General features: G+C 49.7%; 2 protein-coding genes across 6 annotated transcripts; one reads left to right on the top strand and one right to left on the bottom strand.

The window, feature by feature from the left end:
• On the bottom strand, positions 1–9269 carry Acaa1a (acetyl-Coenzyme A acyltransferase 1A). 5 transcript variants are annotated; one of them, XM_006511923.2, is made up of 13 exons: positions 9138–9269; positions 8612–8910; positions 8379–8472; positions 7517–7574; positions 6045–6124; positions 5789–5831; positions 3729–3827; positions 2487–2567; positions 1526–1716; positions 1197–1376; positions 888–943; positions 660–805; positions 1–339 (listed from the first exon to the last, which is right to left on the bottom strand). In XM_006511923.2, the coding sequence occupies exons 2-13, from the start codon at positions 8780–8782 to the stop codon at positions 264–266; spliced, it is 1275 nt and encodes a 424-aa protein (XP_006511986.1). In that variant the 5' UTR covers positions 8783–8910; positions 9138–9269; the 3' UTR covers positions 1–263. The 5 variants fall into 5 exon arrangements, with proteins under 5 accessions (XP_006511986.1, XP_030099879.1, XP_030099878.1 ...); XM_030244019.1 differs by having other exon boundaries at positions 9187–9250; XM_030244018.1 differs by having other exon boundaries at positions 9039–9164.
• Positions 9270–10278: 1009 nt separating this feature from the next.
• On the top strand, positions 10279–14363 carry Myd88 (myeloid differentiation primary response gene 88). The gene is made up of 6 exons (NM_010851.3): positions 10279–10665; positions 11587–11721; positions 12111–12291; positions 12452–12543; positions 12787–12962; positions 13398–14363. The coding sequence occupies exons 1-5, from the start codon at positions 10338–10340 to the stop codon at positions 12939–12941; spliced, it is 891 nt and encodes a 296-aa protein (NP_034981.1). The 5' UTR covers positions 10279–10337; the 3' UTR covers positions 12942–12962; positions 13398–14363.
• The last annotated feature ends 13249 nt before the right edge of the window (positions 14364–27612 follow it).

Raw genomic sequence — 27612 nt, 5'->3', positions numbered from 1 at the left:
CTGAGACAGTACACATTTACTGCATCCCTCCCTCAAAGGTACAAATGGCTTTGCAACCAGGGTGTCCCATGCTCACTTCAGCACTGTTCAGGGTACCTGACGGGGCAGTCCCACCCTCTGTTCCAACATCAATTATGTTTTCTAAAGTAAAGTGCTGTGACACACCCCTCCACTGCTGAGTGTCCCACGCAGACGGCTTCTGTAGCGTCCCTCTCTGGACACCACTGTGGCACTCTCTGGGTTGTGCCGCCTGCAGCCAGGCCTCAGTTCCCAGGGTATTCAAAGACCGCAGCAGCTCCCATCCCAGTCCCGATGCACATGGACACCACGCCGTAAGCCCTGGGAAAGGAACCAGTGTTGGCTCGCGCAGCCAAATCCCAGCCCATGCTCCCGCCAGGCAGAGCTGCAGCAACAAGGGCTCATGGACAGAGTAAGAACCTGCAGAGCAGGACTGTGGGAACTGAGTCCCAGACAGACACACACCCAGGTGACAGGTACCTGGTTATGCTGTTTTTGAAGCAAGGCTTCTGGAAGACAGGTCTCACCCCTCCACTCCCAGTTCAGAACACCTGTGTGTGGGTGCTCGCCTCCCCAAGCCCCAGCTATCAGACACCCCAGCTCGAATAACCCCCACAACACCCCACAAGGAGCAGCCTTACCGTCTGCCACGACGCTTCAGTTCATTGAGTAGCGTGACAACCTGCCTTGCTCCCGTGCAGCCCAGGGGGTGGCCCAGGGCTATTGCACCCCCCAGCGGGTTCACCTTCTCTGCAGGAATTCCTAGCTTCTCCACACAGTAGACGGCCTGGAAGGAACCAGAGCAGCAGCTGAAGCCGCCATCTGCTCTGAGCTGCTCCGATCAATCCCACCATAACACCCAGGCTCACCTGACTTGCAAAGGCCTCATTGATCTCAAAGATGTCTATGTCATTCACAGTCAGCCCTGTAGACAAGATTTGGATCAGAGCTGACAGTTCTGGGCAGGACTCTAAATCCCCTCAGGCTCAGCCCCAAGTTCAGCTCTATTGTGTCTGTCAGGTGAGTGGGTTCTGGTAGTAGGCTAGGGAGGTCTTGGATGTGAGGTGCTAGCCTGACTCACCTCCATCCACAGCACCCACAAGCTCAAACCCAGCTCTCCCAGCCCCAGATACAGGTCTTGCAGGATCCAAGCACAGGATGAGAAGGAGCCACCTCACCTGCTTTCTGCAAGGCTGCAGGGATGGCATAGGCAGGTCCGATGCCCATGACGTCAGGAGGGACCCCGACCACTGCATAGGACCTCAGGACCCCAAGGATGGGGAGGCCCAGTTCTTCAGCCTTGGACCTCCGAGCCAGCAGGACGGCAGCTGCTCCATCACTCACCTGACTGGAGTTTCCTAAGGGAGGAAGGGTGGGACAAAGAGGCATCAGGCCAAGCCAAGGAGAGCCAGCCCCCCACCATCACCTTCCCAGGGGGCCTGGTCAGCTCCAGGTCTCAGAGTGGAACAGGCCACCACGATCCTCCTTACTCCTGGCCTGCGCTCACCAGCCGTGGTAGAGCCTCCATCCTTGAAGGCAGGCTTCAGCTTGGCCAGGCCCTGCATGGTGGTGCTGGGACGGACACCCTCATCCTGAGACACGGTGATGGTTTTCTTGTCACCCTTGTCATCCAGGACAGTGGTTGTCACAGGCACAATCTCAGCACGGAAGCATCCTCTGCTCTGGGCGCTTGCTGCCCTGCCAGCACCATGGGCATAAGACATAGGCATGTTTGGGATCCATTCTTGCCTGTCCCTAGCCTTGGCCAGCTCAGATCATGCACTTCAGGATTTGGAGTCTGGAAAAATACCTGGCCCCTGAGGAGCTCGGATGGAAAGGAGTTCCTCGGGACCCTACCTTTTGGTAGGTACAGGATGCCTGAGGACAATCATAGCCTCTCCTTCATCTGCCCCATGGTGCTCGCTAGATCACCTCAAAGGGGAGGAGGAAGTTTGAAGATGTTGGCCCTCTTTACAACCCTTTTAAAATTAAATGTAATTTGTGTGTGTGTGTGCATACATCCCCACCCCCCATAGCATCTATATAGAGGTCAGAGGTCAGCTTTGCGGAAGCAGTCCTCTCCTTTCACCTCTTAGGGAACAGTCTCATTTCTGACGTTACATCTAAGTTCTGCAAATTGCTAGACAACAGCTCCTAGCTGCTTCTCGCATCTTTGCTAAGAGCCCTCCCTCCTGAACCAGACCACGCACTTCTAGCCTGCCCAGAGATCTCAGGCTTTGTACTTCTCTGATGGCAGCTCAGCTTTGTCTGAGGTCACCTCCCCAGACTCAACCTCGTCCATGATTTGGGAAGCCAGTGCATTTGCCCAACCCATCATGATGCTGGCCACTGTTACCTTCCAAATAGAGCTATGAAATCTGTCCCTTGGCAAAACTCTACCAGGTCCACTCTCCAGCTCCCCCCCAAATCCCGCATCCCCCCAGCCCATCCTGTCCTGCCACACTCACTTCTGCTGGGAGGCCAGCGCAAAGTCATCCTGCTTCTGCCGTGAAATGCCAAACCGCTCAGCCACATTCTCCGAGGTCATCCTAGTGCACACACAGGAAAGCAGAGGCCGTGGGTCTGCGGGCCTGAGGGCGCCAGGGCCACACTGAAGGACTGTGCTTGCACCTCTGGGTGTCCATGTCAGAGAGAGAGCTTCCAGCCATGCCCCAGGCACTCCTGGGTCATCATAAATACTGAGAGCCCATGTCCACAGACCTCAAAGGGGGAAGAGCGGCCTGAACTTCCTACAGAAGGAATTGTCCCCTAGTGAGTCGTCTCTGCCCATAAGAGAAGGGCAGGAAGATGCTAGGGACACGATCTGGTCCCAGTTTCTCCTGTGGCTTCCAGGCTACTCTTGGAAACACACAGGATGTGGAGAAAGACAGGTCAGGCTAAGGTTCTCCTACGGTGAGCCTCCCAGAATCCCTTGCCCTTGGACGCGCATTGAGGAGCGCACACAGACATGGTTGCAGAACTATATAACTGGAGAGACTTCCCACAAGGTATCTCACGGGCCTGAGCCCTCCCCTACAAGTCCAAGAAACCAAGCTCCCTGTGTCCTCAACTGTTGGGGCCTCCCAAGGCTCTGGGGACTGTTCCCACTGCCTACCCTGAGACATAGCACCTCAGACACAGTGATGAAGAATGAGCTACATTGGAAATGTGTGGAGTCAGAGAGGAGTGTGAGTGTGTGTGTGTGTGAGAGTGTGTGTGTGTGTGTGTGTGTGAGTGTGTGTGTGAGTGAGTGTGTGTGTGAGTATGTGTGTGAGTATGTGTGTGAGTGTGTGTGTGTGAGTGAGTGTGTGAGTGTGTGTGTGTGAGTGTGTATGTGTGTGTGTGAGTGTGTATGTGTGTGTGTGAGTGTGTGTGAGTGTGTGTGTGAGTGTGTGTGTGTGAGAGAGAGTGTGTGTGTGTGTGAGTGTGTGTGTGTGTGTGTGAGAGAGAGAGAGAAAGAGTGTGTGTGTGTGTGTGTGTGTGAGTATGTGTGTGAGTGAGTGTGTGTGTGAATGTATGTGTGTTTGGTGGGAGGGGGGGTCCTCAGGAAAGCGAAGTCAAGGACAACATCAATCTCATACCTATCAAGCGCATGACAGCCAGGGGAAGAAGACGAAGCGAAGTACTGCCAGCCAGAGAAGAAAATATCCTGGCGTCTGGTCAAGGACAGGCAGAACAGTGACCACGCACAGCCGCCTGTGAACACTCACCCCATAGGAGTCAGGCAGTCTCTGGCTTTCTCACTCTCCAGCAGGCGGGAAGAGATATTCCCAGGGTTCCCCATCCCAGACAGGGACATGGACTCCACCCTAAGGAGGAGGAAGAGGAGTGAGCTTTAGGCTCTAGTAGGAAGCCCTAGGGACAGCCAGCTATGTGGCAAGTGCTAGGGAATAAAGATCAAGGGAGCCCTTGGGGAGTGGGGTAAGCTCTCTAGGAAGCCTGAGGGCAGAAGGCCCATGGGATGGGGCAGGTGGAGGTTACAAGGCAGCTGAGCCTGCTCTCCCTCAAGCTTAGGACCCAGCACTTTACCAGACATACTCCCAGTGCTGCTGCAGGACTCTGGCAGTCCCCAGGAACAGTCTTCTGGTACCCACCCCTCAGCCCGGGACAAACGCCCAGAGCTCGGCCAAGCTCTCAGCAATATCAAAGTCAAAGGGAGAAAGGAGAAATTCCCTTAAAACAAGCACAGAGTTAATGTCAATCAAAGAGAGACCTGTCTGGAACAGGCAAGGAGGAAGTCCAGGCAGTCGGCGTCCAGGGCTCGGAAAGGGTGTGTGGGTTGGGGGTAAAGCTTACAGACAAGAGCAGATGACCTTAACCGAGAGCTTTCTCTACCTCTAGCACTAAGTTTTTTCTACCTCTAACACTAGCTTGAACTCTTTTACAGCATAAGAGCCCCTCAAATGGTGTCACCACACAACACAGACCCCATGGTGCCATCTGATCCTCTCGTAAACTTCACAGAGCTGAAGTAAGTGTCCCTTTATAAAGCTGAGGAGAGTGAGGTCTGAGCGGTAGGGGAATGTCCTCAGCTGTCCAACCTGGACCACAACTAGGCAGTCTGGCCCCAGAGATAGCCCTCAGCTAGGGGATGGTCAGGTCGTGATGTGGGCATCCTATAGATACACCTGCTTTGTTTCCAATACCAGGGTAGTCAAGCTAACTTCGTCGAGAATCCCCCAAGGAACTCACAGAGCCCTAGCTCTTTTCCGTCAGCCACATCCGCTGGCCTCACTGTGACAAACACAATGAACAGCAATGGCCAGGCTGGCTGTGACCTATGGCCATCACAGTCCTCATTTGTGGACTTGGGTTGTCTTCCTACCCATACATAGGTCAGGACAACCTGGTGCAGGCAGCCAGGACCTGGCCATAGGCCAGCAATGCTTCCTATCAAAAACTATTCTGCAGAACCAACCGCTAGCTCCGAAGCCTGCCAAGGCCTCCCTTAACTGTCTTTCCAGCTTCGGACAACCCCAAGTCTAGATCCTAGCACCCTGGACTGCAATCTAGGTGGTGTCAGGGAACAGATACCCAGCAGCCTCTCCCTCAGAACGCAGATGTACCCGAGTGCCAGACTGGTGGCAGGAGAATGGCTGAGGAGTAAAAGCTGTATAATAAAAGCTGTCCCTGGGGCTGGGGCTGGAGAGATGGCTCAGTGGTTAAGAGCACTGGCTGCCCTTCCAGAGGTCATGAGTTCAACTCTCAGCAACCACATGATGGCTCACAACCATCTGTAATGGGATCTGATGCCCTCTTCTGGTGTGTCTGAGGAGAGTGACCGTGTACTCATATACATAAAATGAATAAATAAAAAATAAAAAATGAATAAAGCTGTCCCTGGCTTTACGATGGCTTCCAACCTAAAAGCCCTCTTGTCTCACTAGCTGGAATGGGCTGGGATGGACAGGCATGAGCCGCTGGGCTTTACTCTGTATGTCTCTGAGTTTAGAGAACCAAAACTGACATTCCTTTCTGTACAGGCAGAGAGGACACACGAGCACCCTGGGGGCACTCTCAAGGGCAGTGCTTTCTCAACATGCATGCCTATATGTCCCACCTTAGCAGTTCCCCAGGGTACCTTAGAGACAAACTCCCCTTCCTTCCCAGTGCTCGGGCCACTCCTAGACACATTTCTGGAAGCCCAGCCTATTCAGCTGTCTTAGTTGGTAGGGAGAATCATGGAATCACAGCCCCTCAGAACTGAGGAGAGAAAAATTAGTTTGATTGCTGCATTGGTTAATAGGGTCCGGCAGGAAGGCGATCTTACCCACAGGCCATGCCAATGTCATAAGACCCATTTCTGATGCCACCTGCAATAAAAGCACTTCATAACCACCCCTGACCGCAGCGGGCCTGCCCCGGAGCGGCATGGCCTGTCCCCTCCCTCACAGGAGACCCAGGAACACCCAAAAAGACTTGGGATGTGGCCATGGGTGTTCCTCTTTTCTCTCTGCCGATGGTCCCGAGGGTCAAGGACCAAGGTCAGGGTACACTCATGGGCACACCCAGCAGTCACCACTTACCAGCAATGTTGGCCACTGCCTGCAGTCCCGATGAACACTGTCTGTTGACCGTAGACAAAGGTACAGTCTCTGGGATGCCGCTGAAACAGAGGGGAGATGGCAGTCAGCCCTGGATGTGTGGCCAGCCCTGGACGTGACCCAGTCTTATGGAAAGTAGGTCCCATGAGTCTTCAGGGTCCCAATAATGGCCCATAGCAATGCACAGACCAGAGGGTAACAGCTGGCCTTGCCTCCACTATGGTAGATATATACAACTTCTAGAAACCCCTGAGGAACTCACAGAGTCCCAGCCCTTTCCCGTCAGACACATCCTCTGCCCTCACTGTGACAAACATGACCAACAGCAACAGCCAGGAACTAGGCTGGCTGTTACCTTTGGCCATCAAAGTTCTCATTTGTAGACCTGGGTTGTCTTTCTACCCACACACAGGTCAGGACAACCCAACGCAGGCAGCCAGGATCTGACCATAGACCAGCAACTACTAGGTAAACCCTGTCGCTATAGCCACTTGCAACTGAAGAAACAATTGGAAGCCTTGCCATGAGACCTCGTTCTTGGGCTGGTGGCCAGTCTCTTCGTGGTCAAAGGAGATGTCTACTTTTCTTTGTCAAGAGAGCAAGATCATCAGTGGCCCACAGTTTCCCCTGCCCGAGCTTCGAATCTCAAGGTTGCAGAGCTCACGTTTGCAGACCCTTGGGTGCAATGTCTGTATCTACAGGGAGGCACTTGGCAACCCAGTGAACAAGAAGGTCACTCATCTTGAGAGTCAGTCTTCCAAGCTGTCTATGTAGGGACTGGCCAGAGCTAGGTGAGTAGGAGAGAGCTCTCTATGGGGACAGAATAGGCAGAGTGAGTGTATAGGGGGCAGCCTGCACAGCAGAAGAAGGGAAAGTCAGAATGAAGAAGCGGGTGAGAGATGAACTGGAAAGTTACAAGAGGAACTAGGAGGCTAAGCCGACCCATCCCACATCTCTAGAGGGAAGGTTTTTCCCTGTTCTGACTCTGGCTACTGTTGCTACTGTTTCTCACCCACGTGGTAGGAAGAACTAAGGGAGGTGGGTTTTAATCTACACCTGGAAGTAACTGGACGACTGTTTCCTCACCTGGAAGGCCAAGATGACCAGGGACCCTGGCTTCCCCACCCCTCCCCTCAAGCTTCTGATAACTGACTGAGCCTGGGGTTCTTAAGTGGCTCAACTAGGAAATGAAGAAAAGGCCCTGATCAAGTGGTCACGTGATTATTAATCTGCCACGTGAGGACAGAGTCCATGCCTCCAAAGGGTAAACAAGCTGGCTTTGGGAAACACCTGGTCACCTTTGCTCCAGTCCCTGCCTCTGGGCCGGGTAACACACCCTTCAAAGCAGGAGCAATGTTGGGTCCAAGGATTCTGGCTGACTTGGTATCGAGTATCCAATCTGATAACCTGTCACCTACAGACTGGTTAATCCCTACCAGAGGGAAAAGAGTTACCTCAGAAATTGGGCGATGCGTGCCATGACAGCCCCGGCTCCTGGCTCAAGAACATTGCCTGTAGATAGAAAACGTATTCAGTACCAAGTAGTGTCCTGCATACTAGGGTTCAGCTGGGAGTCCCAGAGAAGAGACATTCCAGATCTTTCTTCCGGATCACTTTAGGGTTTTCCCAGGCTCATGTGAAACTATAAAAGTTCAGTGTGTGGAAAATAGGGAGACAGCTACCCAACAGCTTGTCATCCACCTGTCCAGTGATGGAGGGCCAGAGCATGCTCCTCTAAATCACAGGCTTGGGGGCAAGGGCTTGCCTGGTAACAGGAGAGACTCTAGAGTAAGAGACACTGTGCAGAGCCATGGGCAAAGGGAGTCTGCAACTGCTCACCTCCCCAAGTGTCCTCCGCCAAGCCCTGCGTTGCTGCAGGGACGAGGAACAGGCTGGCACCTCGGGACAAGACCGTGTCCTACTCTATGTTCTAGTTCAGGTAAAGCAGGGGTTAGGACAGGGTGGGGGTGAATCCATCTGCACCTGTAACCCAGGACACCATGTAGGTAGAGAACTGCGTTTTCTCACCTCCTGCAGTCTCCAGGAACATCTAGGCTTCTGTGGTGACCCCCAGCCATAAAGTTATTTTTCATTGCTACATCAGAACTGTAATTCCGCTACTGTTAAGTATCGTAATGTAGATATTTGTGTTTTCCGATGATCTTAGGCGAACCCTGTAAAAGGGTCCTTCAACCATCCCACTTAAATCGGTGGAGTCTGTAGTCTTGCTCAGTGAAACCCAGGTTCTCGGAGAGAAAGTGAAGCTTCGGGAGGAGGGCGGGGGAGGGCCGGTGCAGGACCCGCAGGGGAGCTCACCCACGGAGATGTCTCCCAGCTGCTCAGGCTTTAGCCTCACGTCCTGGAGAACCGCGGTCAACACGGCCGACAGAAGCTCGTCGGGGGTGGTGTTCTGCAGGGCGAGGCGCAGCAGCGGTGAGCCCAGCTCCCGCATCCCCGCCCGGGGACTCTGCGGTCACCGGACCCCCGACGGCAGAATTCCATCCGCGCTGGCCGCCTTCTGCTCCCCTCGCCCGCCCGAGGGGCCTCACCTTGAAGCCTCCACGGCTGGCGCGGCCGATGGGGGTGCGCCGTCCGTGCACCACCACCACGTCGGAGGCCGAGGCCTGCGGGAACCTAGCGGAGCAGGGCGCAGCTTGCAGCGCGGAGCTCGACTCGGGCCGGCCGGCCAGGTGGCCCAGCACTACCTGCAGCCGATGCATCGCGGAGGTGGGTCCTACCTACTCGTTTAGGTTCTGGGTGCAGAGCTTTAGGAACAGGAATGATGGCAGGCGCAGGCGCAGGCGCAGGCGCGGGCGCAGGCGCAGGACAGCCTTCTACGTCGCAAGGCCTGAAAGGGGATCACAACCCCGGTAGAATGATACTGCGAGAGGTAGGATGGGGTCTTTAGAGGGCCTGCCCACTCCTAGGTACAACCAATTAGATTAAGGGGAGTCTGATTGAGGGCCGCCCACTCACCCCTTGCCCCAGAGTCCCGCCCAACGCCCGTCCTAAGACGCTTTCTCTCCACTCAAAGCCCCGCCCGCCAATCCTACGGAAGCCAATCGTAATGCGCACTCTTAATCCTCCTTGAAAGGCAGACTGGAAACTTCCAAGTTTGCACAACCTTTTGTAGACATTGGGGAAGGAGGTTTCCCAAACTTCTGGTTTCCTAGGATGAACTCAGCCTCAAGGGAGTCCCTCCCCTTGAGCTCAGCGCGCAGCCGCGTAGAAGGCGGAGCCCGGCCCATGGCTTCTCTGCTGAGCTAGCCCGAGAAGACCCTTGTCTCCCATCAAAATTTGCTGTGCTCAGCCCCGGGTCCCAAAACCGAGAACTGAGGACCTAGAAAATGTTGAGGCACCTAGTTAAGCCCCAACCGGGTTGGCTGTCACAGAAGCTCTCTCAGAAAACAAAGTAATTTTGGGTTCCGGGCTGGTGTGAAGAACCGATTAAGGTGCTGAACGGCAGGCAGGTTCTAACTGTAACGTGCCCCACTCGTCTTAAGCCTGTTGATCTACGTTTGTTTGGGATAGTGCCATTAGTGCCCACATTCCCCTAGGAATTCTACTAAACCCGGGGATGGGGGTGGAGGGTGGAGGGAGACCCAGTATTGGAGATTGACACCTAAATAGATTAACCAAGTGAATTAACGAAAAAATCTTCCTTGGGTCTAGACCCAACGTTAAAGAGTAAGGTGGTAGGTTCCGCGTGTTTTTTGCAGACCCCGGGAAGGTAGTGCTGTTTGTCTCAGAAAACAAAGGACAAGATACCCTAAATGCCAATTTATGGGCAAGGTCGTGGGCTTTCCCCTTTAAAAAGCAGAGTCACAAGTGACATCAGATAGCTAAAGGTAGACTGAGCCTTCGGGTTACTACTTCCGAAGCCAGTCTGTCTCTTCCCTCCCTACTACCAGAATATAAATTACTGTACAGAAGGGCTGTAACTCCTTCAAGTCCTAAACAAGGCTGATTGAGCTAACCATGCATAATAACCACTACCAGATCGCCTAGTCCATCCACCTTGATCGGTGGGCCAAGGCAGATGCCAGAGGCGGTTTATATAAATTCTCACACCTTCGAGGGGAGGTGAGCAAACGTTAGAAGCACAAGTGGGTTGACTTTTAGGCTGGGTAGTTCTGGCCCCGTAGTCTAGATTCTAGCAAAGGGCGGAGCTTCTCGGAAAGCGAAAGAAGGAGGGGCTGGCAGGAGACTTAAGGGAAGTAGGAAACTCCACAGGCGAGCGTACTGGACGGCACCGGGGGCCCAGGGTTGCCTGCCATGTCTGCGGGAGACCCCCGCGTGGGATCCGGGTCCCTGGACTCCTTCATGTTCTCCATACCCTTGGTCGCGCTTAACGTGGGAGTGAGGCGCCGCCTATCGCTGTTCTTGAACCCTCGGACGCCCGTGGCGGCCGACTGGACCTTGCTGGCGGAGGAGATGGGCTTCGAGTACTTGGAGATCCGAGAGCTGGAAACGCGCCCTGACCCCACTCGCAGTTTGTTGGATGCCTGGCAGGGGCGCTCTGGCGCGTCTGTCGGCAGGCTGCTAGAGCTGCTGGCCTTGTTAGACCGTGAGGATATACTGAAGGAGCTGAAGTCGCGCATCGGTGAGGAAACGTGCTTCCTGGCTTTGTGCCAAGGATCAACGAGGCTAGCCTTGGCATATTAATCTTGTTCATTTTTTTCTGGGGTGCGCTAGGGAGGAAGAGAGTGACAGTCGAATTTTCTGTCAGTATGCAGGTCAGCGTAGGGATTGGGAGAGGGGTCAAAAACCCTGAGGAAAGATGGAAAGAGCCTAGGCAAAGACCTTCAGTTGTACCAAGAGTCAAGATCTGCTTTTCTCGCGGTATCTCAGTTGTGTCAGGATCAACCGGACAAGTGAGGACCCCTTCCATCACTCACTGGCACTCAGCACAACACCCCCGCCCCGCCCACAGTGAGGTACACCTTGCTAGATGGGGGTCACCATTCTCATTGAGCACTAACTGGGTGCCTGAGCCCTTCTGACATTCAATCCTCTGCTCCGATTGCTCTGTGCCCTGCTAGATGCCCAGTTTGGCTCCATTCTCTAGAGCCTTAGAAAGGGAAGGCAGGAGGAAGGCTCAGAGAAGCAGGCTGACTTTGGAGTCCTCTCAGATGCTCATTTTGGGAGAGTCCAAAAGGAAGTGTTAGTTTGTAGAGCCATCCATGGTACCAGTGGCTGGGGAAGGCTCGGCCCAAGTAGGCCCTTTTTAAATTTTTTTTTTAACATTTATTTATTATTATACATAAGTACACTGTAGCTGCCTGCAGACACACCAGAAAAGGGCGTCAGATCTCATTATGGGTGGTTGTGGGATTTGAACTCAGGACCTTCGGAAGAGCAGTCAGTGCTCTTACCGGCTGAGCCATCTCGCCAGCCCCAAGTAGGCTCTTTAAACTAATTCAGGATTTTGAGTGTGTGTACAGCAGCAACCTGGGGCATGGGGGGCGGGGGTGTCGGGGATGGGGTGGGAGGAGGAGCCTCTACACCCTTCTCTTCTCCACAGAGGAGGACTGCCAGAAATACTTAGGTAAGCAGCAGAACCAGGAGTCCGAGAAGCCTTTACAGGTGGCCAGAGTGGAAAGCAGTGTCCCACAAACAAAGGAACTGGGAGGCATCACCACCCTTGATGACCCCCTAGGTAAGGGCCCAGTACTGTGCCCCTAGGTAGAATAGGTGGGCCACAGCCTCAAACATGTGACCTGCAGAGGGCATGGATACCGGAAGCAGATGGATGGACCTGGGACCTTGGGCAAGCTGCTCATTCTGAGCCTTGGTTTCCCCATCTAAGAAATGGGAATAATGGCAGTCCTCTCCCAGAGTGGTTCTGAGACTTTAATGGCATGCCTCCATCATAGTTAACCGGGATTTCATCTGGGAGGAAGTTATCTGTTCACTGGTAGAGAGGGCATGTATATGACATTGCTTTGATATGGATACAGGCCCAGGTTCCCTTGATGGAAGACTCCAGGTTGGGCTCCTTCCAGCCTTCTGCAGAGGCTGATTGATTCCCTTGTCCCCTGTCCTCAGGACAAACGCCGGAACTTTTCGATGCCTTTATCTGCTACTGCCCCAACGATATCGAGTTTGTGCAGGAGATGATCCGGCAACTAGAACAGACAGACTATCGGCTTAAGTTGTGTGTGTCCGACCGTGACGTCCTGCCGGGCACCTGTGTCTGGTCCATTGCCAGCGAGCTAATTGAGAAAAGGTTGGTTAAACATCTAAGAGGGTAGGTGGGTGAATGCATGAAACCCAGAGGTCCAGATGCAAGGACTGTCCTGCTAGCTGGGCTCTGTCCCGCCTGGGTAATGTAGTCCTTCCTGACCCCATCCTCTGAAGGAAGTCACCGCAGTGCCACTCTCCCTCAGGTGTCGCCGCATGGTGGTGGTTGTTTCTGACGATTATCTACAGAGCAAGGAATGTGACTTCCAGACCAAGTTTGCACTCAGCCTGTCTCCAGGTAAGCTTAGGCCTGCTTTGGTCAAAGAGAGAGTAGAGATATAGCCTTAGGATGATAGTCCAGGAATGCAAAACCAAAGCACTACAGATCTCTGAGGACGGACCTGTGTACTTCCTTATGTAGTGGATATGTATCATGGATACCTGGTTGGTGGAGAGCTGGTGTTAGCCCGTGCTTTAGGGACTGAGCCTGTCCCACCCTAGGGCCCCACGTGGTCCTAATACCACACCCTTTGGCCTTCAGGTGTCCAACAGAAGCGACTGATTCCTATTAAATACAAGGCGATGAAGAAGGACTTTCCCAGTATCCTGCGGTTCATCACTATATGCGACTATACCAACCCTTGCACCAAGTCCTGGTTCTGGACCCGCCTTGCCAAGGCTTTGTCCCTGCCCTGAAGATGACCCTGGGAGCCCTAGGTATGTCAGTCTGTCTGTGTTCTTCCGCTTGCCTCCTTTGACACTGTAGTGGGGAGCTTGTGGTCCGTCTATCCCTAGACATCTACAGTAGCCAGATGTCATCTCTCAAGTCCTTACGGAACCAGTGACTGCAAGTGACATTATGACTTGCCGGGTTGCCAGCCAGGACAGTGTTTATCAGGGCTGCATGAGTCTAAGCGAAGGACTAGTTGAGCTACATCTCAGACATCTTTGGCCTCAGGGTCTCCTCCTGAGAAACAGGATATGGAGATCAGGCAGGGAAATAGTGAGGCACTCTTCTGGCTATCCTAGGAGACCCAGTGTGGGCTGAAGGGGAGCTGAAGGAGCACACACTGGCTGTTAAGGAGCACCACAGGCTTGCCAGGACAGCTGCTTTGACCTGCCAACCTTAAACTCCCTTTCTTCCTCCCACAGGGCAGAGGGGAAGATGAGACTGATGCGGAGCCAGATTCTCTGATGCCGTCCTGTCTACATCTTTGACTCCCCTGGGCTCAACCCGTGTTCAATGATGACTGGCCTGAGCAACTAGGACTGCCTTTCCTCCCAGCCACCCATGCCTGTGCACGCACCTCAGTACACACATGCCTCCTCGCACACACAGGCATCTGCATATGTGTGTTTCCTTTGGGACAGCTCCCAAGGATAGCTGAGTGGAAGAGTTCTATCATCAAGGGGGCCTGGCCATCTCCCTGGACAAAAGTGGGGTGCCTTTGCTACAGGTAGTGGCACGGGCCTATAGTTTCAGCATTTGGGAGGTAGAGGCAGGAGAATCAGGAGTTCAAGCTTATCCTTGGCAACACACCTAGTTTAAGGTCAGCCTGGGCTACATGAGAGCCTACCTCCCCCATCCCCTACCCCCAGAAAAGAAGGAAAATCTGGGGGCACTGTGGATTTCTCCTCTCTTTTCTCTACCTGTTGAAAGCAAAGTCTAGGAAGGCCCCAAACATGATAGCATTTGGGCCCTTAGTAAGCTGAAGATAAAAAGGAGAAGCTGTTTGGCTTCGCCCCACAAAGCAGCTGCAGGCTCAGCTGTTTTCTCCCCAGCAGCGAGGTTTGCATCTTCTTATTCCTTTCACGTTCTCTACCATAGAGGCAATGTCATGGTCCCTCTCAGGGTACACCCCAGGGCCCTGAGTCCCCAAGAAAGTGAGTCTCCCCTCAGTGTCTGGGGGAGGAATGAGGCCTCTGTGCACGGTCTCATGGGGCATTTCACTGCTTGATGTTGAGCATTTTAAAGCAACCTGGGTCAAGTGTAAACCTCCTCCACCTGTGTTAGAGGTTTCATGGGAATGTCAATAAAGAAAAGAAGGGCTCGTGTTTGTACTTTGTACTTCTGTGTGTGAATTTATAATAAAAAGTATTCTATTTTGAGAAAGTGTACTTGTGACTGACGGTATGTGTGTTAAGGTGTTTGGAAGCAGAGAGGTAGGCTATGAGTTTCTAGTATAAGAGAAAGTGCTCTATAATGTGGTGCCCCCTAGGGCTTCTAGATGGCTGAGCCTTGGGCTTCCAGATGGCTGAGTCTTGGCCTCACGGGCTTGGGCTTCAGCGGGGACCAGATGGAGCTAAAGGTATCGTCATCAGCTCCAGAAACCTGCTCCTACCCAGCAGCCTGAGTCTTTTTTAGCTTAAACTATGTCCTGGCCCTGGTATGTAGTCTCAGGGATTGAACCCAGGATCCATGTTAGGCAAAGTATGTCTTCTGAGCTGCATTCTCAGACTACCATCTGTCCCTTGATTATGGAGTCACACCAGCCATTGGATGACCAAGTGCTATCTATACACACAATGCTGATGCTACATTTGTAGTCTTCAGATTGAAGGAGATTGTGTGAGGAGTGTAAGAACTCGGATCACCTTTCCAACTTCCTCGGGATCTGTAATTATCTCAAGGAAGAGAGTTTTTAAGCCAGGTAAGGTAGTGTGCCTGTGGTTCTACCTACCTGTGAGACTGAGGCAGGAGGACTGTTTGAGCCCTACAGTTTAGGAAACAGGGAATTCTGCCAAAAAAAAAAAAGTTTTAAAAATTGTTTTGTTTTGTTTTGTTTTTGAGGTAAGGTCTCTACTATGTAAGTCTGGCTGTCCCAGAACTTTCTATGTAGAGCAGATTGGCTTTAAACTCACAGAGCTCTGCCTACCTCTGCCTCCTGAGTGTTGGAATTAAAGATGTATGTGTCACCACACGCAGTACTTTAATTTTTAAAGGAACACTTCTTGTTTCTGCATCTCTGAAAGTTCATGTATTTCCAACCACCCCTGCATTTCAGAAACTTGCTTTTTTGAGGATCTGTTTGTTCCCTGGGGCCAGGCCAAGGCAGAATATAGAAACTAATCATGCTCTGATCTAAAGGAAACTAGACAGCAGTAGAAGAAGCAAGATACAAATGCAGAAAGTCAGAACCACCCAGGAACCAGGCAGTGGAGCCTTGGGCAGCAGGTATGCTGGCTGGACCAAAGGCACGCATCCTCCATGTCCTGAAGATGGGGCTCTGAGAGGTGGTGAAGGAGACAAGGTAAACCCTATGCTGGGAGACATACTAAAGGAAAAGATCTGATCGAGAGGCATGCCTAGGATGGAGACTAGAACAGTCAGATGAGACCTGTGGGGCTCAGGGGAGATGACCGCAGCCATAGCGTGCAGGCTGCAGCGGGGCCCTGGCTTCCATGTGGGCAGCAGGGAGTGCTAGACTGAACTATGTTGGGAGGAGCAGAGGAGTGGCTGCCCGGAAGGTGGATTGGGTAGGTGGAAAAGCTGGGTTGCTGTGTCTGCTTTCAGGAAGCTGCTTGAAGGAGGATGAGAACGGAAGTGGTGGTGAGCTGGCCGTGGTCCCCACGGCTTCCTCTTTCCTTGGATCACACCCAACTGGCCTTGTTCTCACATAGCCAGGCTTGCAGCAGCCACATTGCAAGCGCTCAGTTGTTACGTGTAGATGGCTCCCACTAGACTGACCTACTTTGAAACCCCCGCTACTGACCCCTGAGCCAGTAGCATCAACATCACCCCCTCTGTTAGATATGAGGCCTCTCTTTGTCGGGAGGAGGCACTGGGAAGATCATTTATCAGGATGCCTGTGCTTTTTAATCTCTTAAACGATTTTTAGTTTGTGTATGTGAGTGCTTAGCCTGCATGTTTGCATGTGTACCACATGCATGCCTGGTGTCACAGAGGGCAGAAGAGGGCGTTGAATCCCTTGGAACTTGAGTTATAAATGGTCATTAGCCACCAAAGGTTGTGGGCGCTGGAAACTGAATGTGGGTCCTCTCCAAAAGCAACAAGTGCTCTTAATCACTGAGCCAACTTTCCAGCCCAGAATCCCAGGACCCAAGAGTCCTTAGGTGTCGGGGTCCAGCCTCCACACAGGACTGGAGTTCTCAACTGGAAGCAGGGATATCTGGAAGGCGCATAATAAACAGACACAGACTACTTTTTGGGTACAAACTGACAGGCAAGTTTTCAAGGCTTAAAGCTGCTTTCTCTCTCTCTTCTCTCTCTCTCTCTTCTCTCTCTCTCTCTCTTGCTCACTCACAGCTTGAAGCTACACACACTCTGCATTCTCTTGCACACTCTGTTTTTCTCCTGTGTGCTTTTCTTTTCTCGGCCCCCCCCCCAACTCCTACACACCTCTGCGTGTTCCCCTTTCACTCTCACACACACTCTCTCTCACACTCTCTCCACTCACTCTCTCTCTACTCACCTCATGCGCACCTCATGCACACCTCGCTCTCTCTCCACTTGCTCTCTCGCCTTTAACTTGCCCCAGTCTTTTACTGTTACTCCAAAAAGCAGGTATAAAAAAAGACATTGTGTAATCATTGCCAAATCAAATTCAAAAGAATAACCCCATTCCACAAAGAATCAAGAATTGCAACTGTTCCCCAAAGTTTCAAGCTTCCCTACTCCCAGGCCTTTGGCCAAAATAATAATAATTGCAAACTTTAACTTATTTTACTTCAGAGCTCAGAGCTCTGATGTCAGCTACTTGCATTTTCTTGTGAGGCTCCAATGATAAATGACGTGGGCAAAGCTGCCAGGCAGTGACCAGAAAGAATCAAGTTAACCCTTAACTCAGTAGTTCCAGTAGCTTCTGCTTCTGCACATTGCACACAATGACTCTCCTAAGAGTCCCAGTGTTTTGACTCAATATTATATAATTATATAGTATATAATTTTATGTATTCTATAATTTCTTATCCAGGAACCACTCTTAAATGTTGTCCAAAACTTATTTCATAACTTCAATAGCTTTTTCCTTTCTCAGGGTCCCAATGTTGGCTCTATTTCACTTTCTAATAATTTCTTCAAACTTTCTTTGCAAGTCAAACGTTAATCCGGAACCACCATTGTGCAGGTGTTACATTGTTTCCAAGATGAGAGGGCACAGAATGCACCTGGGCCATTAGGACTGTGCTGTGCTGTGCTGTGCTCCATGCCTCAATTTTTAATTGTTTAAGAATCATTACATCAGGGAACACCTAGTTTCACAGAATTCACCAGAGCAGAAGGAGAAAGAAATAGGAAAGTAAAATATAATAGAATAATTATGCACACCAGAGCCAACAGAAAAGCAGTCGCACACAAATTAAATCTATACAGCCATTGTCCAGGGCTAAGGTTAAGAGAATTGGGAGCAACTGTTTTGTTTGTTTGTTTGTTTGCTTGTTTGTTTTTTCAAAGAGCTGCCATGGGCTACTGAGAGGTCTCCATCCTGGCCTACTGCGGGTAGACCCTTATTTCAGATGGTGGGTCCCCTGGAGGAATGTGTCTCCTGCTTCTCAGGGTCCCAGACACTATTCTTTTTTACAAGGAGTTGTCACGGACTTCTGAGATGTCTCCATCCTGGCCTGCTGTGGGCAGTCCCTGTCATGGTATGCTGTCCCCATCATCTGACCAGCATTCTGAGGTTCTATGCTCATTCTAGGCTATCAGCATGGCTGAATAGAGAAGGGATTTCTTTTTTCTTTTTTTCAAGTTGCTTTTTTTTTCTTCACAGATTTTTTTTTAAATCACATCTCTGAGTGTCTTAGTTAGGGTTTTACTGCTGTGAACAGACGCCATGACCAAGGCAACTCTTTTTTTTTTTTTTTGTTTTTGTTTTTTGTTTTTTTTGAGACAGTGTTTTTCTGTATAGCCCTGGCTGTCCTGGAACTCACTTTGTAGACCAGGCTGGCCTCGAACTCAGAAATCTGCCTGCCTCTGCCTCCTGAGTGCTGGAATTAAAGGCATGTACCACCCCACCCCCACCCCCCACCCCCCAGCGACCAAGGCAACTCTTATAAGGATAACATTTAATTGGGGCAGGCTTATAGGTTCAGAGATTCAGCCCATTATCATCAAGGTGGGAGCATGGCAGCATCCAGACAGGCATGGTGCAGGAGGAGCTGAGAGTTCTACATCTTCATCTAAAGGTTGATAGCAGAATACTGTCTTCCAGGCAGCTAGGATGAGAGTCTTAAAGCCCACGCGCACAATGACACACTTCTTCCAACAAGACCACACCTCCTAAGAGTGGCACTCTCTGAGCCAAGCATATTCAAACCACCACACTGAGAACAATAAGCAATGCAGTAGGCATCTCAGTGATTCCAGGTTGAGAAGCTCTGACCCACACCTCAGCGTCAATATTCTTCTTCAGGCTGTGTGTGATGACTTCCCTCAACACTAGCTCCTATGGTCTGAGGACATGACTTGGCCAAGTCATATACCCTAACCAGATTCAATGAAGCCTCTGGAAATTTCCAGGATGCTGAGTGCAGAAGGTTGAGTTCTGGGGCCTGGGAGCACAGACGTGTAAAATGGAGGGGAGCTGGTGGCAGCACTTGGAAGCCCTGTGTCAAGCCTTGCTGCTTGAGTTTTCAGGCATGTACAGCAGCAACTGCTCTGTGTGTTTAAATAAGTCTAGGCGGGGTTCAAATCACGCGGTTTTCTCTGTATCTCTTCCTCTTCCATTGGGCTCTAAGCCTCAAGATGCTGGCGGACCTTGGAGGACTGTGGGTCCCCTGAGTCTCTGGTTTGCTGATGGGCCAGCACCTGCAGATTTAAATGTAGGAGCAGAATGCAGGGGTATTTACAGAACCGTGGCCTCTCCTGTCAAGGGATTACTGATGACTGCTCTTTAAGTATGCTCAAAGGTCACACTTCAGGTGCTTCTAGAAGTCCTCATCCTGGGATCACTTGGGGTTGCTCCAGATCATCAGCTTGGAAGAGTTCCACTCATCCCTCCACTTGTCCCTCGGTCTTCCTTTGTCCTGCCTATCCTTGGCAAACAGCTCCCTTGCCAAACTTTTCTCAAGTTATCCACTGTGGTGCTGTCATTTATTTCTCACTGGTACCCGATGCAGTAATTGGTACAGGGAATGGCCTGAAGATGGGGTTCTAGAATGGAGTTGATCACACATGTTCTGTTGGAAAGTGACAACCTGTCAATCCACAGCAAGCATCATCATCAAAGAAAGGAAAGCTCACACCAGAGGTACGGGTGCTGGGCGAGCCAGACTATCTGAGCGCCAGTGCCAGGAGCTACCTGCTACACTGATCCATCAAGTTGGACTGGCACCTCAGGCTCCCATTGTGCAATGAAGTGCTATGTGCTGAGCTTATCCAAAGGTACGAGGAAGTCTTCTTACCCACAATCCCACCCACTAGGTCTCCACCCGTGCCTTTAAAGGAACACGTTTCATCGGTGAGTGGAGGAAAAGAAAGCACAGGTTTCATTCAGAGAGGAATCGAACAACTCTCGTATGCAGCCTCCTATGGAGTGGCTGGAGAAGCCAGTGGCGGAGGGCTGGCTTTGGTGGGACTGCTGCAGGTGGAGATCCAGTGTGGGATGGAAAACCATGCCAGGAAGTTTGGTAAGATAGAGCAGGCTGAGACCTGGAGACCCAGCGTGTCCTAAGTCAGGAGTCTGGCAGGGAGCTGGGAGTCGCCTTAGCCTTGGATGTGTGCCCACTGTGTCTCCCTTACCAAACTTCCTGGCATGGTTTTATGTCCCACAGTCCAGATCTGATTTACTCATGGGTAGTGACCAATGGGTATGTCAGCTGGTCAGGGATTCGGAAAGGACAGACTCAAAGACCAATGACAAGGAGGGCAAGGCGGGGTGCGGGGGGGGGGGAAGGTCTGTAGATGGATTGTTCACAGTGTCCCACATAAATGGTTATCCAGTGGCATTTCTTGGGAAGACTCTCAGTCGTCAGGAGATGACTCCACCTGGAGACATCAGTTGGCCTCATTCTCAGATGTGCTAGTATTTGCTGTTAGGTCTGTTTATAAAGAGACCATAGTGCGAGGGAAAGGGACCGTGGTGGCATCACAACACAGATTTCTCTCTGGTTAAAGAGGTGGACATCTAGTCAGAAGCAATGAAAAAAGGGGGCTGGAGAGATGGCTTAGTGGTCTGAGCACCATTGTTCCTATGGAGGATCCAGGTTTGATTTCCAGCATACGCATAGGGGCCCAACCATCCATAACTCCAGTTCCAGGGAATTCAATCCCCTCGTATGGCCTCTGAGGGTCATACATATGGTGCACAGACATACATGCAGGCTTTCAGGTACTCATACATATAAAATAAAGTAAATGAGTCTTAAGAAAAGGAATGAAAGGATAGATTTAAGTAAATGAGGGAGATATTCTGATAAGGAGCAATCTGGAAGAGTTAGCTTAATCGTAAGGACAGTTGTTTTTATGAGGTGAAGTCATGGGAGTTGAGCCTTGAAGTGAGTCTGAAGAGTTTATGGAAGATCCCCTCGCAACTCCCTACAGAGGCATGAGAAAATGTGAAGGCTCTGAGGAGAGAAGGGGCTGGATAAGGACTAGAAGGAAGGCCTCATGGACCACAGGACCTAGAAGGCAGGCCCCCAAGGATCTCAGGGACCTTCCCATTTTGTTTTATTTTGTCTAAGAGTTTCTTGTATAAGTCAAGCCTTGAACTTGCCGAGTAGCCAAGAGCTTTGAACTTCTGATTGTCCTGCCCCAGTATAGGGATTAGAGGGCTGTACCAGTTGATTTTGTGTCAACTTGACACAAGCTAGAGTCAACAGAGAGCAAGGAACCTTAGTTGAGAAAATGCCTCCATGAGATCCGGCTGCATGGCATTTTTTTCTATTAGTGATCAGTGGGGGAGGGCCCAGCCTATTGTGGGCGGTGCCATCTCGGGACTGGTAGTCCTGGGTTCTATAAGGAAGCAGGCTGACCAAGCTAAGGACAGGAAGTTTGGGGAAGCAAGCCTATGAGCAGCATCCCTCTATGGCCTCTGCATCAGTTCCTGCCTCCAGGGTCCTGCCATGACTTTTTTCAGTGATGTGGAAGTGTAAGCCAAATAAACCCTTCCCTCCCCAACTTGTTTTTTTGGTTACAGTGCTTTGTCCCAGCAATAGAAACACCGAGACAAGGGCTATGCCACCATGCCTAGGTTCCTCTGTCTGTCTGTTTGATGGTGCTCTTACTTTGTGTCTACCTTCTTTGAGAGTCCTTTAAGCTATGTTTATATGGCTGTGGTATATTTCTGCTGCTATACAGTACCAATTATCTTAATAGTTTCACATTTTACTCGTGCGGTTTCCTTACTTCCCCATTCTTTTAAATGTTGCTGTAGGTATTCTTGGATATGTTGCTTAAAATAGATGCAAAAGAGTTTATCTTGGCTGTAGACTGTACAGTGGAGTTTGGGGTTCAGAGCAGAAGCATGGTTTCGACTTTGCCAAGATAATCAAGCTGCTTTCCAAACTCACATTCCCATTAGGATGAGAGGATGAGAGTTTCTGTTGTCTTTCATTTTGGCAAGCATGCAATATTCTCTCTTTTAAAATTGTTTATCTGGAGAATGGTGAAACATCTATTTTAGTTACACACACACACACACACACACACACACACACACTATGTATATATATTTAAAGCCAGTGTCTCAATCAGCCCAGCCCAGCCCAGCCCAGCCCATCCTGTCCTGGAACTTTCTATATATTGCTGTGATTAAAAGCAACTTGGAAAGGAGATGGCTTGCTTGTCTTACAGAGTTATTTATCATGGAGGGTAGCCAATGCAGGAACTCAAGGCAGGAATCTGGGGGCAGGAATAGAAGCAGAGGCCATGGGAATGATGCCATGATAAGCATCCTAGCGAGGTTTGACTTATTGTCTATTGAGATGGTGGTCTCATGGCGGCCAGGTTAACCATGCATTCGCTGATGTAGCTCAGGGTGACCTAGGTTTGACTCATTGTCTATTGAGATGGTGGTCTCATGGCGGCCAGGCTGACCATGCATTCGCTGATGTAGCTGAGGGTGACCTGGCTCTCTTGCCTCCACTTCTCAAATTCTGGGGTTACAAGAATCTGCCACCATGCCCAGCTTTGAAGTGGGTCTATATATTTACTTGTTTTTGAGCACAGTGAATATAGGTTGCATGAGAATGAGTTCCTGAAAGTAGGAGGAGCACAGATGGAAGAGTGAAGTAAGTAGGCTTTAAGGCCTACTCTAGTAGTTACTCAGTCCCACATGGCAAGCAGGCAAGGGAGCAAGAGCAAGGCTCCCTCCTTCCAATGTCCTTATATTGTCTCCATCAGAAGGTGTAGCCCAGGTTAAAGGTGTTTTCCACTACACCTTTAATCCCAGATGACCTTGAACTCAGAGATTTAATCTTCTGGAATCCATAGCCACTAAGCCTCAAGATCTCCATACCAAGATTCAGATCAGAAACTTCTATCTCCCAGCTTCCAGATAAGGGTCATTGGTGAGGCTTCCAATTCTGGATTGTAGTTCATTCCAAATATAGTCAAGGGGCTGGTGAGATGGCTCAGTGGGTAAGAGCACCCGACTGCTCTTCCGAAGGTCCGGAGTTCAAATCCCAGCAACCACATGGTGGCTCACAACCATCTGTAACAAGATCTGACGCCCTCTTCTGGAGTGTCTGAAGACAGCTACAGTGTACTTACATATAATAAATAAATAAATCTTTAAAAAAATATATAGTCAAGTTGACAACCAGGAATAGCCACTACACCTACTAACCCTGTAATGGGTAATGTTGACAGCACCTAGGAACCGGCCACCTCAACCAAATATTTCCCATTTTGCATTCAATTAGCCTGAATTAATTAAGCTGCTTTGGTGCAAGGTTGGAAGAACCTGGCACTCTTCTCTAGCTCAGAGCCCAGTTTGATGCTGAGACTCCACTGTGGGCATGGACTTATTATTTGTCCCCTAAAATTCCCTTTACACTTACCCTGCATGTCCTAACTGTCTGTCCCTGTGGACATTTGTGATCTGGATTCACCAAGATGACAGTCCCTCACTGGGCTCCAGATTCCTAGCTTAGGTGCTTTCCTCCACAGTCAGTTCATGTGGTTGATCAACAAACACTCTGACCTAACATGTTCTTCTGTAGGGTATTATGTCAAACACAAAGCAGAGAGCACTCCCAAGTGGGGTATGGTTATTGTCTCTTCTCGTGAGGAGGGATGACATCACATCTCATGTAACATGTAATAAGGACTCTATGGGAGGGACAAATCCAGAATACTATAATTGGCCCCTGGCCTGATAGGGAATTGAGAAAAACAGCTCATGACAGAGACATGACATCATGCTTTAAAAAAATATATTCATGGGGTGGGGCTCAGTGGTTCAGTGCCTACCCAGGATCTGTGAAGTCCTTAGTTCAATCCCTGGTACTGCCAGAAAGGGAAAAAAAAAATCAGATTCCTCATAGGGGTTACCCACTAATTTCTAGACTTCAAAAGCAGTTTTACTTAAAAAGCCCATAAACCTTGAATTCTAATCATTACATAACTACATGCTATTACCCAAGACATCACTGGTCTCGAAATCTGTCTTTCCCTCTCCATTCTGCAGATGCTAATGGCAAAACTCAGTGCATGCAGCTGCTTCAACGAGAAAGCATGAATATTCTTTTACATCCAGTTTCTCAGTCCAGGGATAGATGGTGGTAGGTCATGTTCTTTGGCCTGTTGCAGAGTTTGCCTTCTGAGAGTCTTGGTACATGAAACACATCTGTAGCTGCCTGTGTGCTCTCTGAACCCACAAGCTTGCTTTTCTAGGCACTGAGCTGTGGAGGAGTGTGGGAGAGTTAACACTATAAGGGCAAAGATACTCCTGATTAATATCTCACCTTCTGTGTGGTCCTGAGGATTGGCATTCGTGAATGCTAGGCTAGCAAGAACTGCACCGTCAGCCACACTCTCAGCCCTTCCTTGTTTCTAGTCTCTTAATACAACAATTTTGAGATGTGTCTGCCTTTCTTTCTTTCTTTCTTTCTTTCTTTCTTTCTTTCTTTCTTTCTTTCTTTCTTTCTTTTGTTTTTTAAAAGATTTATTTATTTTAATGTTTGTTTATTTATTTATTTATTATATGTAAGAACACTGTAGCTGTCTTCAGACACTCCAGAAGAGGGCATCAGATTATTTATTTATTTATTTATTTATTTATTTATTATATGTAAGTACACTGTAGCTGTCTTCAGACACTCCAGAAGAGGGCATCAGATTATTTATTTATTTATTTATTTATGTATTTATTTATTATACGTAAGTACACTGTAGCTGTCTTCAGACACTCCAGAAGAGGGCATCAGATTTCGTTATGGATGGTTGTGAGCCACCATGTGGTTGCTGGGATTTGAACTCAGGGCCTTTGGAAGAGCAGTCAGCGCTCTTACCCGCTGAGCCATCTCACCAGCCCGCCTGCTTGCTTGCTTTCTTTCTTTCTTTCTTTCTTTCTTTCTTTCTTTCTTTCTTTCTTTCTTTCCTTCCTTCCTTCCTTCCTTCCTTCCTTCCTTCCTTCCTTCCTTCGTCCTTTAGACAGGGTTTCTCTGTGTAGCCCTGGTTGTCCTGGAACTCACTCTGTAGACCATGCTGGCCTGGAAAAAGAGATCTACCTGCCTCCATCTCCTGAGTGCTGGGATTAGAGACGTATGCCATCACCATCTGGCTGTGTTGTGTTGTTTTTTAGGTTACACAAAGAAGAATGAAGCCCATCACCCACACACTAAGCCCTGATTAATAATATCCATCAACAATTATCCTTCTCTTCTCTCAACTCTTCCATTCTTTAGAGAGCCTCTTTGGGTTGCCCTTAAATAAACTTTGCACTCAAATTCTGGTCCTAGAGCTTGATTTGGGAGGAAGGGAACTGAACCAACACAAGAATGCCTTGAGAATGTGGGGAAAAACAGATTCTCTTCCTGTGAAAAATATGCCATACTCTCAAGAAACCAGGGTGGGATATGGGGAATATTTGAATATAAGGATCAGGGTTCCAGAACCATTCCACATTTCCTTTCCTCTCTTCCTCTAAATGATTATCAAGGGAGTCACAGGCATAAGTGGGAGAAAACCATAATTTTACTAATAGTTTCAAAAGCAGATTTCTGAGTTTGAGTCCATCCTGGTCTACAAAGTGAGTTCCAGGGTAGCCAGGGCTAACAGAGAAACCTTGTCTCGAAAAACCAACAAAACAAAACAAAACAAACAAAAAACTCAACAAAACAAAACAACAACAACAAAAAAACCAAAAAATCCTCCTCCTATTTAAAGCACACTTTACATAGCTGGCTCCCTTTGCTCCGGGTTCGCTGAGGTGATGTCACGGCGTCACGGTCACACCCTTGAGACATGCAAGCTGCGCCTTTCCTGTATGGTGCTTTATGATTTATAAGTACTTATTTTTTTTAAGTTTTATTTATTTTATGTATGTGAGTACATTGTAGTTCTCTTCGGACATACCAGAGAAGGGCATTGGATCCCATTGCAGACAGTTGTGAGCCACCATGTGGTTGCTGGGAATTGAACTCAGAACCTCTGGAAGTGCCAGTGCTCTTAACTGCTGAGCCATCTCTCCAGCCCAATTACTTAACTATTAACTTAAATGCTCCCTACTGCTTACTACAAAAACTCCATACTCCAGCAAAAAAAAAAAAAAAAAAAAAAAAGGGGGGTGGGGGGACTAAGTCCCTGATCACTGTTGTGAGAGTGCTCACATGCAAGATATTTTAAAGGCTGAATCTTGCTTGAGCTTATGGCCTCAAATACCCAATTCCTGGCTTCCTTCCTCATTAAAATCATGGTATTTTAACCTCGACTAGGCCACAGAAAGTCAGGGACAGGGGAAACAAAATGACCAGATTTATAGAGAAGGTTCCTGCTCTACCAATCCACTGAGGTACATGAATGAGGAGGTAAGCAAGAACACATTAATGAATGCACTATAATGTTATCTAATAATAATTAAGACCCAGTATCTTGAAATTTCACCATGAAACTGGTAGTTCCTTTTCTTGGGGGAAGGGGAAAGAAGGCAGTCCCAAATTCTAAGTTATATAATTTATTTTCATGGTAATGAAAGAAAATTGTAAAGTGTATCCGTGGTCCACAGAGCCCAACAATTCCAGATTATTTTTGGCTTATTGGTTTTCTATTGGTACACACCATGAAGAGTTCCAATCTGTCCCCACTTCCTCTCGATGTTACTTTTATTCTTCTTCCAGCAAGAAAAAGTTATCACACGCACTAAATGTGTCACAAGTAGTGGCTGCAACAAATTTCTTCCTTCCTTCCTTCCTTATTTTTTTTTTTAAAGATTTTATTTATTTTATATATATGAGTACACTGTAGCTGTATTTAGACATACCAAATGAGGGCATTGGATCCCATTTCAGATGGTTGTGAGCCACCATGTGGTTGCTGGGAATTGACCTCAGGACCTCTGGAAGAGCAGTCAGTGCTCTCAACCACTGAGCCATTTCTCCAGCCCTGAAACACATTTCTACAGCAAGACCTTGCACCTTTGCCGGGTCTGGAATATTCTGTCCTCCCATTTTCTGTTTGCTGAGATCCCCTTAGCACTGTAAGGTCTGGCCCAAATGGGACCTCTTCTTGAGATGTTCCATAAGTCCTATCAACCAGACGCGCTCATGGCCTTCCCACCGAAGAGCTCAGCAGTGCTGCTCAGCTGAACACTTTGTCCGCAGCGACCCTGTCCAGGTTGATGTTTTAATGTTTTGTTTCACCAAAGCGCGATCTTCTAAGGCCAAGAAAACGGAACTTATTTTTGTGAAGATGACAAAAGCCAGGGCCGGGGGCCTAGAGCTGACCCCTAAGTCGCGTGACAGAAACCACTGAACAGTCAAGGCGCTGCCTGGGCAGAGACAACTAACCTAGGTCCCAGGCAGGTGCTGTTTCTTTAGACCCGAAGCGGAGAAAAGACAGAAACCGCTTCCTCCCGGATCCTGGAGGCGGCGCTGAGTACTTCCGCCTTAGGAAAAAAAAAAATGTCATCACGGGCCGAGCTTCCGGCTCCACTCGGGAGCCCGCAAGACCTTTTATCCTAGTTGGCCTTCGTCCGCGCACCCCACCCGGCCGCTCCCTCGGGCTTCTCCACACCCCGGGGCGCGGTTTGCACGTCTCGAGGGTGTGACCGTGACGCCGTGACGTCACCTCAGCGAACCCGGTCCTGAAAGGTTTTGGCGCTCGGTAGGAACTGGGAGTCAAGTTCCCGGAGGCGGGACTAACATATGACTGATGTCCACACGCTCCAGTTGCCGTTCTCATGCTTTCTCAAACCAACCAATGAATGCAAAGCAGAGAGGGCAACGCCCCTCCCTCAGCTTCTAGAGG

This window comes from Mus musculus, chromosome 9, assembly GCF_000001635.26.
Source record: "Mus musculus strain C57BL/6J chromosome 9, GRCm38.p6 C57BL/6J".
NCBI lineage: Eukaryota > Metazoa > Chordata > Mammalia > Rodentia > Muridae > Mus > Mus musculus.
The sequence above is the reverse complement of the archived record's forward strand: the minus strand, read 5'-3'. Positions and strand labels throughout refer to the sequence as shown.

Bases quoted from the DNA above. Each gene is read 5' to 3' on its own strand.
- Acaa1a (XM_006511923.2), bottom strand. From the start codon at position 8,782: ATGCATCGGCTGCAGGTAGTGCTGGGCCACCTGGCCGGCCGGCCCGAG. The intron at 6,125-7,516 runs GTAACTCTTTTC...CCTCTGTTTCAG, and splicing joins CGCATCGCCCAATTTCTGAG to CGGCATCCCAGAGACTGTAC. The intron at 2,568-3,728 runs GTGAGTGTTCAC...TGTGTGCACTAG, and splicing joins GACTGCCTGACTCCTATGGG to GATGACCTCGGAGAATGTGG.
- Myd88 (NM_010851.3), top strand. From the start codon at position 10,338: ATGTCTGCGGGAGACCCCCGCGTGGGATCCGGGTCCCTGGACTCCTTC. The intron at 10,666-11,586 runs GTGAGGAAACGT...TCTTCTCCACAG, and splicing joins GGAGCTGAAGTCGCGCATCG to AGGAGGACTGCCAGAAATAC. The intron at 11,722-12,110 runs GTAAGGGCCCAG...CCCTGTCCTCAG, and splicing joins CACCCTTGATGACCCCCTAG to GACAAACGCCGGAACTTTTC.